At 41.4% G+C, this 15,238-nt stretch overlaps 1 protein-coding gene and 1 pseudogene across 3 annotated transcripts in view; one reads left to right on the top strand and one right to left on the bottom strand.

Annotated features, from left to right (window-relative positions):
• The window catches only part of CTSC (cathepsin C), a 35,867-nt gene extending 31,108 nt beyond the window's left edge, over positions 1-4,759 (bottom strand). The window contains exons 1-2 of one of the 3 annotated variants that reach the window (XM_077867369.1): positions 4,508-4,741; positions 2,560-2,705 (exon numbers count right to left, since the gene is read on the bottom strand). In XM_077867369.1, coding sequence (XP_077723495.1) covers positions 2,560-2,705; positions 4,508-4,676 — 315 coding nt within the window. In that variant the 5' untranslated portion in view covers positions 4,677-4,741. Of the gene's footprint in view, positions 1-2,559; positions 2,706-4,507 lie in introns of all 3 variants that reach the window. The other 2 variants (XM_077867370.1, XM_077867371.1) reach the window with 2 other exon arrangements.
• A 4,044-nt stretch (positions 4,760-8,803) lies between these two features.
• LOC144295585 (U4 spliceosomal RNA) lies at positions 8,804-8,874 on the top strand (annotated as a pseudogene).
• Positions 8,875-15,238: the final 6,364 nt, after the last annotated feature.

The following is a 15,238-nucleotide window of genomic DNA, read 5'->3' on the forward strand; positions in this document are numbered from 1 at the left end:
TTACTCTGTCAGTTGGGATTTGCCAAAGGCACATAGATTTTATCACTCTGCAAAACATTTTACCTAGAACTACTTGATTATATTAAGAGAATTTTAAAGCCAAGTATCTTACATATCCTACTCTTTTTTTTTTTTTAAGATTTTATTTATTTATTCATGAGAATACACAGAGAGGAGAGAGAGGCAGAGACACAGGCAGAGGGAGAAGCAGGCTCCATGCAGGGAGCCCGACGTGGGACTCGATCCTGGGTCTCCAGGATCATGCCCCGGGCTGAAGGCAACGCTAAACCACTGAGCCACCCAGGCTGCCCTCTCCTACTCTGCTTATTGAAAGTATGATCCTATCACAAGGTCTGACTATTGATCAGTCAGAGTGATGGATTTCTCAGCACGAGAACAGCCCTGATAATGGTTCTGGTCAAATTAGGCACTTAAAAATATATACTGAAATCAGTTAATGGAAGAACACTCTTCCTATTTTTATTCCTATTCAGTGAATGCCTTCCAGGAGCCTAGGATTAGGTAGGCTTCTATCCTACAACACTATATATATTGATTCTCCCGACATGTGGCTGAATACACTTGTAACCTAATTTGGCTTTACAAAGTGGCTCTCTATTGACCTATGACTTATGTTCTGAAGCTATGGAAAAATACTGAATCTGCTTATACCGTGATTTAAAGAGAAATACAAAGAGGTATTCTGATTCCCCCTTCAGCCACAAGCTGTTCCCGCTGTCCCTACCAGCTTTGGATTCCTATTTAAGCTGAGAGCAGAAAAACTGATGGAAAAGTATTAATATAGGGAAACTGCCAATATCTATTTCTGGTTATGGCTCAGAGAATTAAATGGTGACTTTAGAAGTAGGCCCAACAGTTTTCCCATTCTATAGAAGGGAAGAATGAAAAAATTTTCTAAGCCAAAAGTGTAAAACTATTTTATTTACTCATCTATACTTACATATAACTAACACTTAGTTTTATTTTACTCATCTATACTTATATACACTTAAATAATTTACTCATCTATACTTATAAATAGTCTAATACTTAAGTTTTTATTCAACCTCTTTTTAAACAAATGATCAACTAAGTACCTAGTATGTGTCAAGCAAAAAAGGACAAGGGGGAGGGAAGGTAGAGTACACAGTGAACAACTGTCTTGAATAGCTCTCTGCTTGTACATCAATTCCATAGGCAAGCGGTTCTCAACCTGCAAAGAACTTCTGAAGCGTTATCGTGGAGTACCTACAACAGGTCTGTAGAGTCCTAGGCTCATCGATATACAGACCAACAATTATATTCAGATTGAATTATTCTTATCTACGTATTATGATTAAAAAAATTTGTATAGATATGTTCATGTTTTTTTTTTTAAATAAATAGTATCCTGGGGTGATAGTAAAATGTTTCATAAATGGTTAAGCATGGGCTCCAATTAATAAAATGAATAGCCAGCCCTCAACTGGATCCTCAAAATGGATAGATCAGCTCCCACCAGCTGATTATCAGACCAGCCAATCCAGGCAAGAGGGGATAACTTTTTCCTCTTGTTCTCGCCTTCTTTTTCCTCCATATTAAAGAGGGATTCTCAGGAGAAATAAGCTATTATTCCAAGAAAAATAGTTGGCTTAGATGTTATCACGTAACACCATATCCTAATGATTAGATCATGAGAAATCACAATAAATTTAGAGGTTACTCTCTTGTTGGTGCTTTTTTGGTGCTTTCATCATCTTTAACAGATTTATTCTCCACTTTCCCATGAATCCCTATAATTGGCCAACTCTTACCAGATGTTCCAAAGGCTATAAAACCTTCCTCCATGAAAAAGTCTGTTTGTTTATACTTTATTTATAGTAAGCAACAGTGAGTCTCAGGCTTGTGTCCTCAATCTACTTAAACCAGTGAACACTCTGCTAAGAGGAAAAGTTCCAACTTCAGAAGGATATCTGGGATGGACTGCAATGTGTGTAAACCATTTCATCCTAGAATGTATCTGCAATTGGAAGCATTGTGTTAGAACGGAAGAATGGACAACACTTTGTCCTCCCCAGTGAAAGAAGAAAACAAGCTAGATGGACAGGGCTACCTTTGACTTTAGCCCAAGGAGTAACTCAAGTTCTCCATCTCTTTGTCACAGCTTCATAAAGTGAGTCATTCACATTTATATATCTAGCACACTATAGCACAGATGGTCCCCAATTTTATAACGGTCCAACTTACCATCTTTGACATTACAATGGTATGAAAGCTACACACATTGAGTACAAACCAGACTTTGATTATTGATCTTTTCCCAGGCTAGCACTATGCAGTAGTGATGCTGGGCAGCAGCACCATATCAGCCAGCCCAGTGATCACAAGCCCCACCGCAGGGCTCTAACTCAGGACCCCGAGATCAAGTGGGGACACTTAACTGACTGAGCCAGCCAGGTGCCCGGTGGTGTCACTTCTGGTTATCTTCTTGATCTAAAATCAAAATTCTGAGGGTCTGATCAGAAGCAGCTTCAGATATCAAATCATTGAAAATACAAACACACTTCCAACGAAACTGACCTTAAAAAAGGCAAACCACTTGTAGTCGTTCAACACAATCTCAAAGCCTTGATTGTAAATGATGGTAAAATGGCCCGTATTGCCAAAATTATCATACGCCGTGTCCAACTTCTCAAGATGCACCACTACTTTTTTTTCTGGTGGTCCTAAAAAAAATGCACAACAAAGGAAAATTATTTTGACTTCAAATGGGAGGGGAAATCTCTATAATTTCCATTATTTAAAAATGCTTTCCTTTCATGCTACTGGATTTGGACCAGTCTGGCTTGTGAGGAGATCAGTCTCCACCCTGTTGCCTCCATCTGTACAGTCCCACAGGGGTCTCAGATCTGTGAAGTGAGGGCTCAACAGATACAGATATGGCAAGTAGCCCAGCAGGAAGACAGGCCCCAAAAAAGTACAGCCCCTATCTTCTTAGAGCATCCAAACACTGAAGAAATTTGTCCACTGAGGAAAAGGAGAAATAAGGGATGTTTAAAGTGACAGGCAGAAATGGGTAGAATACAAAATGGTAGTGGAAAAAAAAATGCAAACATAAACTACAAAAGGATCTGCTATCAGATCACAAGGACAAAGGAAACTATCTCTTCAGAGAAGAAAAGAGGTATCTCTCTCTTCAATGGCTCTACATTTCAAAACCTCAGAATCTGAATCCTTCCACAGCATTCAGCAAACTCAGTTTCTATCCTATAAAGCTAATTTGTGCTGACAGAAACTAAGCTTTCAACTTTCAGAATATGGGGGTGTAGATCTGTGTGTTTTTCCACTAGATTAAAGTCCAAGATAGAGGCTCACAGGCAGAGGCTGCCTGAGAGTTCTGCTGTGTCCATCTGGAGATTTCACACTCTGGGCGGGTTTTCCAGGTTTCAGATTAATGCTCTGAAACAGAAGATTGCATGTGACAGAAGAGCACAAATTCTGATCTCCCTTTGCTTTGGATATCCTAATTCAACGTTTAAAACTGAAGATGTTTATAATGCCCAGGATTACGAAATGCCACATAGTCATCTGGAGTGGAATTGGACAGTTGAATAGGTCTGTTTTAGTATCAAATGACCTGGCAATCTTCGTTCTGCTGACAAGGAGACTGCAGCAGGGTGTTTCACTCATTCTGCACATGCCACAGGGTGGTAAGGGTTTGGGCAGAACAAGAGTGCTTCTTTTGACCTGAGGTTGCTTTTTTCTCTTCTCCCTTCACTAAATTATTTGTCCTCAGTGTAGATGTGGTATCTGGGGGCATATGGAATATGCCAGTGGTGTTAGCACTAGATACTTACTGACAGCCTTCCATGAGCCAGATGCTATGCTTGGCTCTGGGCATCCCAAAGTATAATTACTGGTTGAAGAGTCATTTTTAAAAAATAACAATAAAAGAAGGAGAAAGAAAAGGAGGAGCAGAAGGAGGAGGAGGAAAGAGAAGGGAAGAGAAGGGAAGAGAAGAGGAGAAAGCGGGAGACTTTTATATCTCTCTGCAGCACAGGAAACCTTGTGGAGCCATCCCCGAAGTTTTCTTGGACTAGTAGCACACGTGTAAACCAAAAACGCGAGGCATAAGGGCTCTTTTCCCACAAACTAACAAAAGGAAAAGTTTTTCCCGTTATATTCTCCACTGTTTGAGCTCATATTCCATGGGCACAGTTTTTTTTTTTTTAATGCAGACTGGACAGGGAGCTGGGAAGACTGTCCGGTCTCCACTCTCTTCCAAACTAAACCAAAACACTAAAACCCAGGAAAAGAAAAGTTCCTGAAAAAAAAAGTCTTTAGGTACTGTAATAAGCAAACGAGAATCGAGAAGTCCCCAGCTGCTGAACTTTGCCTTCTCGGCCCTGGAGCGGGAAGGGGCGCCCCAAAGGGCCCCAAGGGCCCGGCTTCCCCTGGCAGCGGGCGCCGCGGGGGAGGTCGGCACAGCTCGGAAGGGGTCCGGGGTGGGGGGGGGGCGGCGACTCACCCATCACCGAGCAGTTGACGCTGCGGGACCCCGCGGGGCCCACCTGGAAGACCCACGTGCCCAGCAGCTCCGGGTGGGTGCAGTTGGCAGGCGTGTCGCCGAGCGCGGCGCGGAAGCCGGAGAGCAGCAGGAGCGCGGCGGACAGCAGCGGGCCGGGCCGGGGACCCATGCCGGGAGGTCCGCGGGGGAGCAGAGGCCGAGCGCCAGGCCCGCCGCACCGCGCGAGCCTTGAAATAGCCGGAGCTGCCGGAAACCCGCGGCCCGCGGGGCTGGGGGCGGGGCGGGGCGGGGGCGGAGGGGGCGGGGCCGGGGAGGAGGGGGCGGGGCGGGGGCGGGGCGGGGCGCGGGCCGGCAGGTGAGCTCCGGGAGCCGCTGCTCCGCCCCCGCCTGCGCCCGCCCTGCGCCCGCCCTGCGCCCGCCCTGCGCCCGCACAGCCGCGGCGGCGGCGTCAAGCCGTGGGGCGTCTCCGAGCGCTTTGACTTTGCTCCCTGCAGAGTAACGGGCAGGAGGTGGGGGAGCGTGGGGGGGAAAGAAAGAGGGTGTGGGCTGGGAGGCGACCGAAGACGAGAGGGGGCGGGGCCGCAGCCTCGGGGAGGGAGACTGGCCGAAGAGCCGAGGCGAGGGCGGAGGGGGCACTGGGAGGCGGTGAAAGGGCCCGGAGAGGGAGCCCGACGAGCGCGGTCCTCCCGCCGGCGTTTCTGCCCCACCGAGTCCTCACCCTCCCCTTGCAAGGACCGTACTTGCTGCCCCCGCCGCCCCAGCTGCTTCAGAACTGCGCTTCCTTCCGTTTTCCAAAACCTTCACAGCCTTTTTTTTTTTTTTTTTTTTGCTTGATTTGTTCTGGTTTCCTGTTAATGGTGTTTGCTTATTATCCACAAGAGAATTCAGTCGTAAAAAAAAAAAAAAATTCAGTTGCAATGCAAATTCGCGGGGTTTGTGTGGGGGTTGTTTTTCTTCCCCCTGCAAACTGGACGGGGTTTAGGTAACACCTGTCGGCGCACACACGCACCCTCCTTGTACAGGTGAAAGCGGGAGGCGCAGGGGAAGGAAGTAACGTGCCCAGAGTGAGGAAGGAAGCTGCCGGGAGAAAGTTGGTCTTAGGAGCGGTCCGGCGTGCCAGTCGGCCTGTCGGGAATTACAAGGTAGCACTCTCTCAAGTGCCTCTTCGCTTAGTTTAAATATCGCCCTTTTCTGTGACTGCTCCTCCGACTCGCCTGGCTGTTGGTGTGAAGTTGGGGCTCCTGTCGCGCGCAGAGGAAAAGGAGCGTGTCCGGCCTTGAGTCAGCATCAAGGGCAAGTGATGAACAAAATAGCCTTTTATGTGTCCCTGCGTCGTGGGGCTTGCCCTCATCACGCTGGTTACAAGTCAATAGGCACATTATTCACAATCTTGTTCTCCCCAGCTTCTGACTTAACAGCACTCAGATTGCCCTGGGGTGTTAAAATAAATGCATAAGTGAAGGGGTTCAGACCAAGTCTCCTCAAAATGTGCCACTTACACATGGGGACTATACTGAGCTGAAGGCACTCAAGACTACAGGGCCAAGAGAAATGTTTTGCTTCTCAGCTACCTAGAAGAATCTAAATTAGGGATCTTTCCTGGAATTAAGAGTCATTACCAGAGATACATTTTATCTGACCCATCTGTATGGCAGTGCAAACATTTAATTACCAAATATCTGTTCTTCTTGACTGCCCTGTGAGTCATATCCCTCCCTTTTGAGGCACCAGGCCCCCTATCCCTTCCTTAGCTCAGGTTGGCATATACACCCCGTTTTACCTTTCTGGCTTTGAACTGCTCACATAAGTGGGACTCCTGTATAGACAAAATTACATTGTATTTCCTTCTGTTAATCTGTTTCGTATCAATTTAATTCTTAGCCTAGCCAAGAAGGTAGAAGAAGACTTTTTTCTCCCCTATATAATCTTATCTTGGTTTCTAAGCCTGAAAGCCAATTTGTTTGGCAAGGAGTTACTAAAAAAAAAAAAAAAAAAAAAAAGATTTTATTTATTCATTCATGAGAGACACACACAGAGAGAGAGATAGAGAGAGGCAGAGACACAGGCAGAGGGAGAAGCAGGTTCCATGCAGGGAGCCCGACCTCTTACTGGATCCCAGGTGTCCAGGATCACGCCCTGGGCTGAAGGCCGGGCTAAACCATTGAGCCCCCCCGCCCCCCCCCACACACACACCCAGGCTGCCCAAGGAGTTACTCTTGAAAGCTCAGAAGTGAATATACTCTGTACTGTAGGCACAAACTGCAAAGGCAAGGGTGGGGCCTTTTAGATTTTATAGCCCCATACTTAAGATTAAAAGTTGACATCATAAAAAAAAAAAAGTTGAAATCATGTAATAAACTAACACACTTAGAGATATGCTGGCCGGGTAGTATTGCTTTTTTAAGTCCCTGGGAAAGCATATTATTTGTTGTTAGAACATTAAAACTTTTACTCAGTTGTCAATATTGCAGGGTTGAACAGTCCCGTTAGAAATTTCTTTGATAGGTATAATCAAAGTAGCATACTTAATAGAGAGTTTAAATAGTCTTTTAAACTCTTTTATCATTCTTTAAAGAATGATAACTAAAAAGGTATCTTGGAGAACATTTAGCCTAATGGGTTCATTTTAATATTAGAAAATGTAAATCCAGAGGTTATAGTAACTTGCTCAATGTCACACTGCTAGTTACTGAGATTCAAAAATAAACCTTAAGTACCTTGATTTTAAATTTAGTTTATCTCCAATTATCTACTAATTCCCAAACTATTCCCCCTCAAAACAAAATATTTGTCCTGTCTCCATTAGCAGGGAGGAAAATGAGTGATTCTCAAACTGATCAGTCCCTAAGTTTTATTTTCATAACAAATATTTTATAGAGACCTTTACTATTCTGAAATGAAATGTACATATAAGCTAGTTACATGCTTAATAAAAAAAGAAAAAGAAAATACCAAATTTAATATAAAGAACAAATTAAAAAGATATTTTAAATAAATTTCTAATGCAAAGACATATTTCATCATCTAAAATACCCATGGATCAATGTACTGGAAAACAGAATAAGACATTCAGATACTTTTATGCCTGTATGTAAAATTGTAGAATCAGGATAAAAGTGGCAGGTGCCTTTTCTCTGAAGACAGAAATCATTTCAGTAAGTTAGAACACAAATATAGGGGCGTCTAGCTTAGTCAGTTTATCCCCCGACCCTTGGTTTTGGCTCAGGTCATGACTTCAGGGCTGTGATATCGAGTTTGGCCTTCAGAGTCTGCACTGGATATGGAGCCCGCTTAAGCTTCTTTCTCTCTCTCTCTCCCTCTGCCTACCACTTTCAAAAAGAACACAAATATCAGATGGTCGTTGAACCAATATACCTTGGTGTTGATGCTAGATAACTCTTGGTCATGTGTCAATACTAGATAATCTTGGCCAAGTGCTGATGCTAGATAACTCTTGGTCAAGTTTCAGTGATCAAAGTATAATCCTCTGTTGATTTACCTGGAAGTTCCATTCCTAAAATGATATGAAACAATTTTCTATGCAAACCAAAATTTGGTGCTCAGATCATTATAACAGGTAGGTTTATAAAGAGGCAGTGTTGCTTAGCAGTAATTCCCAAAGCGTGGTCCCAGAACCAACAGGACCAGCAGCAGCCACATCTTGGAATTTGTAAAAGAACAAAGTCCTGACCCCTACCTCATAACTTACTGAATCAGAAAATGTCTGGGTCAGTCCCAACAATCTGTGCTTTAACAATCCCCTTTCTGGAGTTTCTGATATAGTTACAGTTTAAGAATATCTGATTTAAATATTGGCAAGGATTCAATTCACACTGCTTGAGAGGGAAGCCTGGTCTCTGCCTCTCACTAGCTCTTTGATCTTGAATAAGTTATTTTATTTCTTTTTGTGCCTTGGTTTTCTCATCTATAAAATATGCATAGTTGTATTCCCTATCTGCTTCATCTGGTTTTGAGAAGACTAAATGAGTTAATACAGATCTCTTGGGAGATATGACTGTATTTATTATTGTGCTTATTTCTATTAAAAAGCTTATTCCTCTTAATTAACAATAGGTTCCAAATCTTGTTCCCTATTGTAACCTTGGCACCCTGAGCAGTTTCTGACACACAATAAAATCTCAAATATTTGTTGAATGAATTAATAATATGATGGACATGAATATATCTATATCTCATGGTAAAGAGCAAAGAGCATCATGATCTCCAAGTTTGCTGCCTTGAGCATAAGTTTGAGAGCCACTGTTCTAGAATGCATATTAAAACAATGAAAGATCTAGCTTTGCGCAGTAACAGTATCGTAGCCAATGAGGTTTATCCGAGGCGCGATTATTGCTAATTGAAACAATGAAAGATCTAAGAAATGGAGAAAAAAAAGAACTTGACATATCATTATAGCATGTTATTTGGTTTTGTGTACACCTCTGTCATTGGTAGTCATAATAATCATCATAGTAATTTTATTTAGGACTTTACATTATACCGAGATAATTCACCTATATTAGGTCATTTAATTATCACATAATTGTATGAGGAGGATATTATCTATTTTATCGGAAATAAAACTCAGACTCAGAGAACTTATTAGGAACTAATGCCCATTAAAGAGTAAGTGGAGACAGAAGAGGAACAGGAGGGGAAAGCCTCAGATTACAATGTAGTTCTGGCACGTGTGCAAGGAAGGAAGGAAGAAGGGTTGAAGAGAGACTCGGGAATACAACTCTGAGAGTTTCAGCCAGCCTAGCAGAGAACTCTTTTGTCATGACACCCAAAGATGAGCTTGACTTGGGCAGAAATGGCCAGGCCATAGTACCCATGCTGCTTTTAGTCATCCACCTTGACTGGAAAGCCAAGGTGGTTCCTGAAGTCATTCCAGATGGAGGCGATCAGTAAACTGCACCCCTATATAGGTTCTCTCTTAAAGAGAAATGAGAGCAGTGCAGCGCTGTGGGAGCTACAGTGGGGAATTTCTGTTCGGAGGTATGGATGGATCCTCAAGCGTAAAAAGGACTCCAGACCATTTGTTGAGGTCTTGTGATGTTCCAAGTATTGGTTCTTTTTCTGTCCTTCTGATCTCCTAGGCAGATGGCAAAATGCCTTCTTGTGTCACCTCCTGTTCCTCTGTTCATGATTCATTGTCATTATCTACCTGACTGCTTTTTCCACTAGGACCCATGCTCCTTGATGGCAGGACAGTATTATTTTTGTACCTCAGAGTTTTTGGCCAATGTACACTCATTCATCCTCTCCATAATATTTATGAGAGAAAGGGAGGATCCTATGCAGGAAGATAAGCAGGAAGGCAGGCAGAAGAAGTAATTAATTAATTACCTTTCTGTACATGAAAACAAGCTAATTAGAGCTTACCCTGCCCCAAATAACAGGGTTGTTTATTAATGCTGCCCAGGTTGGCTGATTGCATTATACCAGTGTTTCTCAGACTTATTGTTCTTAGGACCCCTTTGCATCCTTAAAGATAATGAAGACCCCAAAGAGCGTTTGTGTATATGGGTTATATCTGCAGTATTTACCCTATTAGAAATTAAAAGTAAAAAGTAAGTATTGACTTATTTAGTAATGACAATAAAGTAAAAGTAACACACTTCTAAAAATATAGATATATTTTCAAAAACAAAAAATAGAAGAGTAATGTTGTTTTACCATTTTGCAAACTGAAATGCCTGGGTTAATGGAAAAGTGCTGTATTATCTGCTGCCACACTGCAAATGTTGTGATATGTCACTTTGGTTGAAGAGTATGAAGAAAACTCAGCATTATACAGATATGTAGTTGAAAAAAGAACTTATGAACTTCTGAACAAGTCCTGTGGGTCCCCATGGGTTCTTGACCACATGCTGAGAACTTCTTCGCTAGAATAATTGTATACCGTGATAGTCTCTCAAAAATGTCTGTCCTTGGTCACAAGGTGAATAGGGGTGAGCAGAAAGTGTGGTTTTCCAACCACAAACAAAACTGCAAGAATAGAAAAATCGCTCAAACCATATTCCCTACTGATTGGGGGTCACTAGTGTCATTTTTGTATATGAGGGGCAGTAATATTCTAGACTTACTCAGTTAAGATATAAAAATAGGAGGAGGACATCCCTGTGTTTGATGCAATATGGGCTGATGAAGTTAGAAAAAGAATTATGCTTTCTATTTGAATAGCTTATCATAACTTGTACAACACACTCACATGTTATGTAAATCTCATAGCAATCTTCTAGATATCATTACTCCTACTTTACAGATAAGGAAAATGGGGCTCTAGAAAACATAAGTCACTTTTCTGTGGTCACACTGCTAGTGAGTATAGGTCTGATAACCAACCGAAGTTTTAGCTAGACTGCTGGAATGCAATTTTAAAAAAAGAAGCTTGGTCTGCTTATTGATTCAGTCAGATATAAAAGAGAAAGAAAGGTTCTACAAGCAAATTGGACAGAAGATGCATGCTGAGGCAGCTGTGGAACTCTAAGTTACGGAGATCCTCTCTACTATTTAATCCTAGTCTCACTTCACTATTTCCTTCTGTGAAATAAAACAAGTTTGGGAAATGAAATTTTTAAGATGCATTATTCTTACTGATAGACCAGACTTATCCTGTAGGTGATACAGAGGCAGAGGCAACAGACATAAGAATGTGTCCACTTTGCTCCCTTTCCACCAACATACTCTGCTCCAATATGCCATCGTTTATTCCTGAACAACTGTGGTTAACTTCTAATTTCATCCACTTTTTTCGTGAATTTAATGTACAAGCCAGGAACCTAAGTGTCATCCTTGACTCTTCCTTTTCCCACACCTTCCATCTGATCAGCCAACGTATCACAATGAGTCTACCCCCAATACTGTGATTTTTAACATTTAAATGTAAATCATATCAAGTTACTCCCAGTATTAGAAAGCTGAATCCTTCCCAATAGGTTACCTTTTTATCATCTTTGAGTAAAATTCTGCAGGAAAGATCTGCATGAACTGCTACCTATTTCTTTGTTCCTCCAATTGCTCACTGTACTGGGAGCTCTCACCTTCTGTTTGATCCTCAGACACTCTAGATTTCTTCTCTCTTCTTTACCTTTGTACTTTGCCATCCTGTCTGAAATCATTTGCGTACTTTTTTCACGTGGCTGCTCATTCTCACTGTTTATGAAATTGTCACTGATAAATATTTCACCTTCTCAGGAAGGCCTCCTCTACCTATGCTATCTGAAGCTGCCTTCTCCAGCTATTTAATTTTATTACTCTGTTTATTTCTATATAACATCTAAAACTACTTATAATTACTGAATTTTCTTGTTTATTATGTTTCTGCCTCACTGGAACATAAGCTCTGTGAGGCCTGGGACTTCTCTGTCTTGTTCACTGTATTTCCAAGACATAGTAGGAGGTTTGGACTTTAAAAAAAATAATAAAACTGCCAGTTATTTTATCAGCAAAAGATGGGCTTATTCGGGAATAGCAGAGAACTGTAATCCAAGATAAGCAAGCTATGGCAGAATCATAACTGAGGCAGCAAAGGAGAGAAATGCTCTTTCATAGAGGAAAGGGGAAGGTTGGAGAGGCTGTTAGAAACACAAAGTCCACTGGGGTAAACTGGGAATTAGAAGTATAGTGGCTTCTCAATGGCTGAATTGTGAATGTCTCTCGTTGGTTGAACTACTGCAGGGTAGAGGGAGACTTTCTTCCTTCTACTGGAGTAGTAAAGTAGTAGCTAAAGCAGTAACCACGTGCAACATCTGTCTTCCTGTTGGATTGGCAACTGATGACTAGTGGTAGGGCATGAGAGACCCTACTGCCAAATCTCTAGACTCCATCTTAGTGATGTTTCCCTTAATTAATTTTCAGTGTTTAATAAATACTTATTAAATGTTGGGGCACCTTGGTGGCTCAGTTGGTTAAGCGACTGCCTTCAGCTCAGGTCATGATCTTGAGGTCCTGGTAGAGAGCCCCACCTGGGACTCCCTGCTCAGCTCTGCAGGGAATCTGCTTCTCCCTTTCCTTCTGCCCCATCCATCCCCTACCCCCACTCCCACCCCTGGCTCCTATGCATGCACTCACCCCCCTCTTTCTCTCAAATAAATAGATATATGAAATCTTTAAGAAAGTACTTATTAAATGTTGATTGAAATTCTTTACTCTCCAGCTTTAAGAATCAGGTTGATTGGAAGCAGAGTTTCATTTATGTCTGTAGCAAATGTTTGTGCCATGAGATGATACATTTTGTATATCTCACTTCATATACTATTCACTTTCAGAGAAATTCAAGTAGTATAAAGGACCAACCTGAAAGCCTCAGCAACATCTGGCATTTTAAATCAATATACCTGTGTGGATTAGTTTGGAAGTTGACCATGGACTGCCCCACAAATGTTTGGCTTGCTATCCTGAAGTGAAGTTATAAACATGTGTTGGGGAATAGGAAGACTAACCCCTATCTCAGCATTTATTTTCAAATTTTTGTATCTTGATTTGCATTCCCATCTTTTTATACGTTATCATTGACAAGGAAACATGATATCAACCAAGGTGAATTCTAAAATAGCAAAACTAGAGTTTTGGCATGAAGAACAAAACCAGACCAGGATGACAGGTTTCAAGGTCAAGACTATCCATTTCTGCAAATAAAGAAAGAATATCACTTTTCCAAGAATCAGATAACTCACCCAACTAATGATATGGGAATATTACAATATTTCATTTTAATAAGTTGAAAATAAATTGACTTATTATTTTTTGTTACTTTTTATTATTTAAGTTGACAAGATTAAGCTGATTTATACATTCCTCTTTTTAAACATTTAATACCCTTAGAATTTAAATATATATGTATATATAAATAATAGATACAGTTAAATATATAAATAACTTTAATGTGGATATAATTAATGTAACAACTCTGAAGAAAAAGGATCTCAAATTTATCATTATTTTTATTTGTTCTGTAGGGGCAGAAAACTTCTCCCTTCTTCCCTTCTATGTTCTTTGGATAGTTTAATAATTAAATTGATATAACACAGATTAACGGGAGAAAAACAGAAGTTTCATAACATGTATCTCTGCTGGATAAATGGGAGAGACCCAGTGAGGCACCTGGTTCCTGGGCCTGCTATGAACACATAAGCAGAATTATAGTTGTAGTAGTTGCATTATTACCTTAGCTCCAGGGGAACCTGGGTGGCTCAATTGTTAGGCGACTGTCTTCAGCTCAGGTCATGATCTCAGGGCCACCGGATCAAGCCCCACATTGGGCTCTCTACCAGCAGGGAGTTTGCTTCTCCCTCTCCCTCTCCTGCTGTGCTCTCTCCCCTCCTCTCTCAAATAAATGACTAAAATCTTTAAAAACAACAACAACAACAAAAAAAAACCCTTAGCTCCACATTTTGTTTTGTTCCCTACTTAATTATGTTTTATGCACCTCTTATCAATCATTAATTTTGCCTTTTCCACTCCTACTCTGTGTTTACCCACTGATTGTAGAAACATGATGGGGATCTGACGGTGACATTTGTTTTGAAATTATGTGATGTACTTGGTGTACCAGGTCCCAAAAGTTACCTCATTGTCTGGAAGAATGTATACCTCCAGATTGTTTCAAGCTCCCCCATTCCTCCTCCAGGTTTCAAGAAACCCCTCACCCTCTTCTCATGTATTCACTTCCTTTGCAAACGTATATAAGCTGTCCCTAGGCTCAACAGGACAGGCAGCTTTGGGAATGAGCCTCTGCCTGCTTCTTGAGCTGCCCCGATAGTAAAGCTTTCTTTGCTTCAAGACTGTTGTCTCAGTAAGCCTACTGCGCAAGCCTACTGTGCAGACAAGTTTGAGTTCCGTAACACCAGGAAAACTGAGTAACTCTCCAAAAATGGTCAAGACATCACTTTAAATACCATCTTCATTCAGCTAAAGACAAAAGATATTCATGGTGGGGAGTCAATGAAATGAGGTTACCAGGAAAAGCATAGTAAATATGAGTAAGGTGGTTATGCGGAGTTAAGTCTATGCCTTCTCCACTGATAACAGTTTTCAGAGATTTAGAGTTATTCTCATCGTGCAGATACAGTGAGGGTGACACCCTGACAAATGGATATTTCCCTTGCTAATGTCTCTTCTGACTTCCAATAGGTTTTCAGAGCTTCACCTGTTGTCTGCTGTTTCTTAAAAATGACTGGCTTAAAATAATCGAGATGCCAAAGAGGCATATTTTGAGGAGGTATATTTTGTTCTCCTTCAGTTAATACTGCTGATTTTTGTCCCTTATACTTAACTATATTTATGCTAGTATATGATGAGACATAAAATTCAATAAATTTTATTTAAACTTATGCCAACTACATTTGCCATTGTGCTACAACGTTTTTTTCCTCCTTCCCACCCCTCTTCCTTTTCCTTCCCATTCTCACCCTGCTAAGCAAGGTAATCTGTGTTCATATCCTGGTGCATATCCTTCCAGATCTTTTACTAAACTTACTAGCCATTTACAAACATGCACATAATGCAGGACACATAATGTATAAGGGCACGGATTCTAGATCGTGGATGCCATGGTTTGAATCCTGGTACCACTTCTAATTATCTGTGTGACTTTCAAGAAGCTATTTATCTTCTCTGATTCAGTTTCCAAATTAGTAAAACTTAGGTAGTAATAGTACCTACATCATAGGGTTGTAGTAAAGTTTTGAGTGAACATGTGAAATGCTTTTAATAATGCTATCACGG

Source organism: Canis aureus, chromosome 23, assembly GCF_053574225.1.
Source record: "Canis aureus isolate CA01 chromosome 23, VMU_Caureus_v.1.0, whole genome shotgun sequence".
Taxonomy (NCBI): Eukaryota; Metazoa; Chordata; class Mammalia; order Carnivora; family Canidae; genus Canis; species Canis aureus.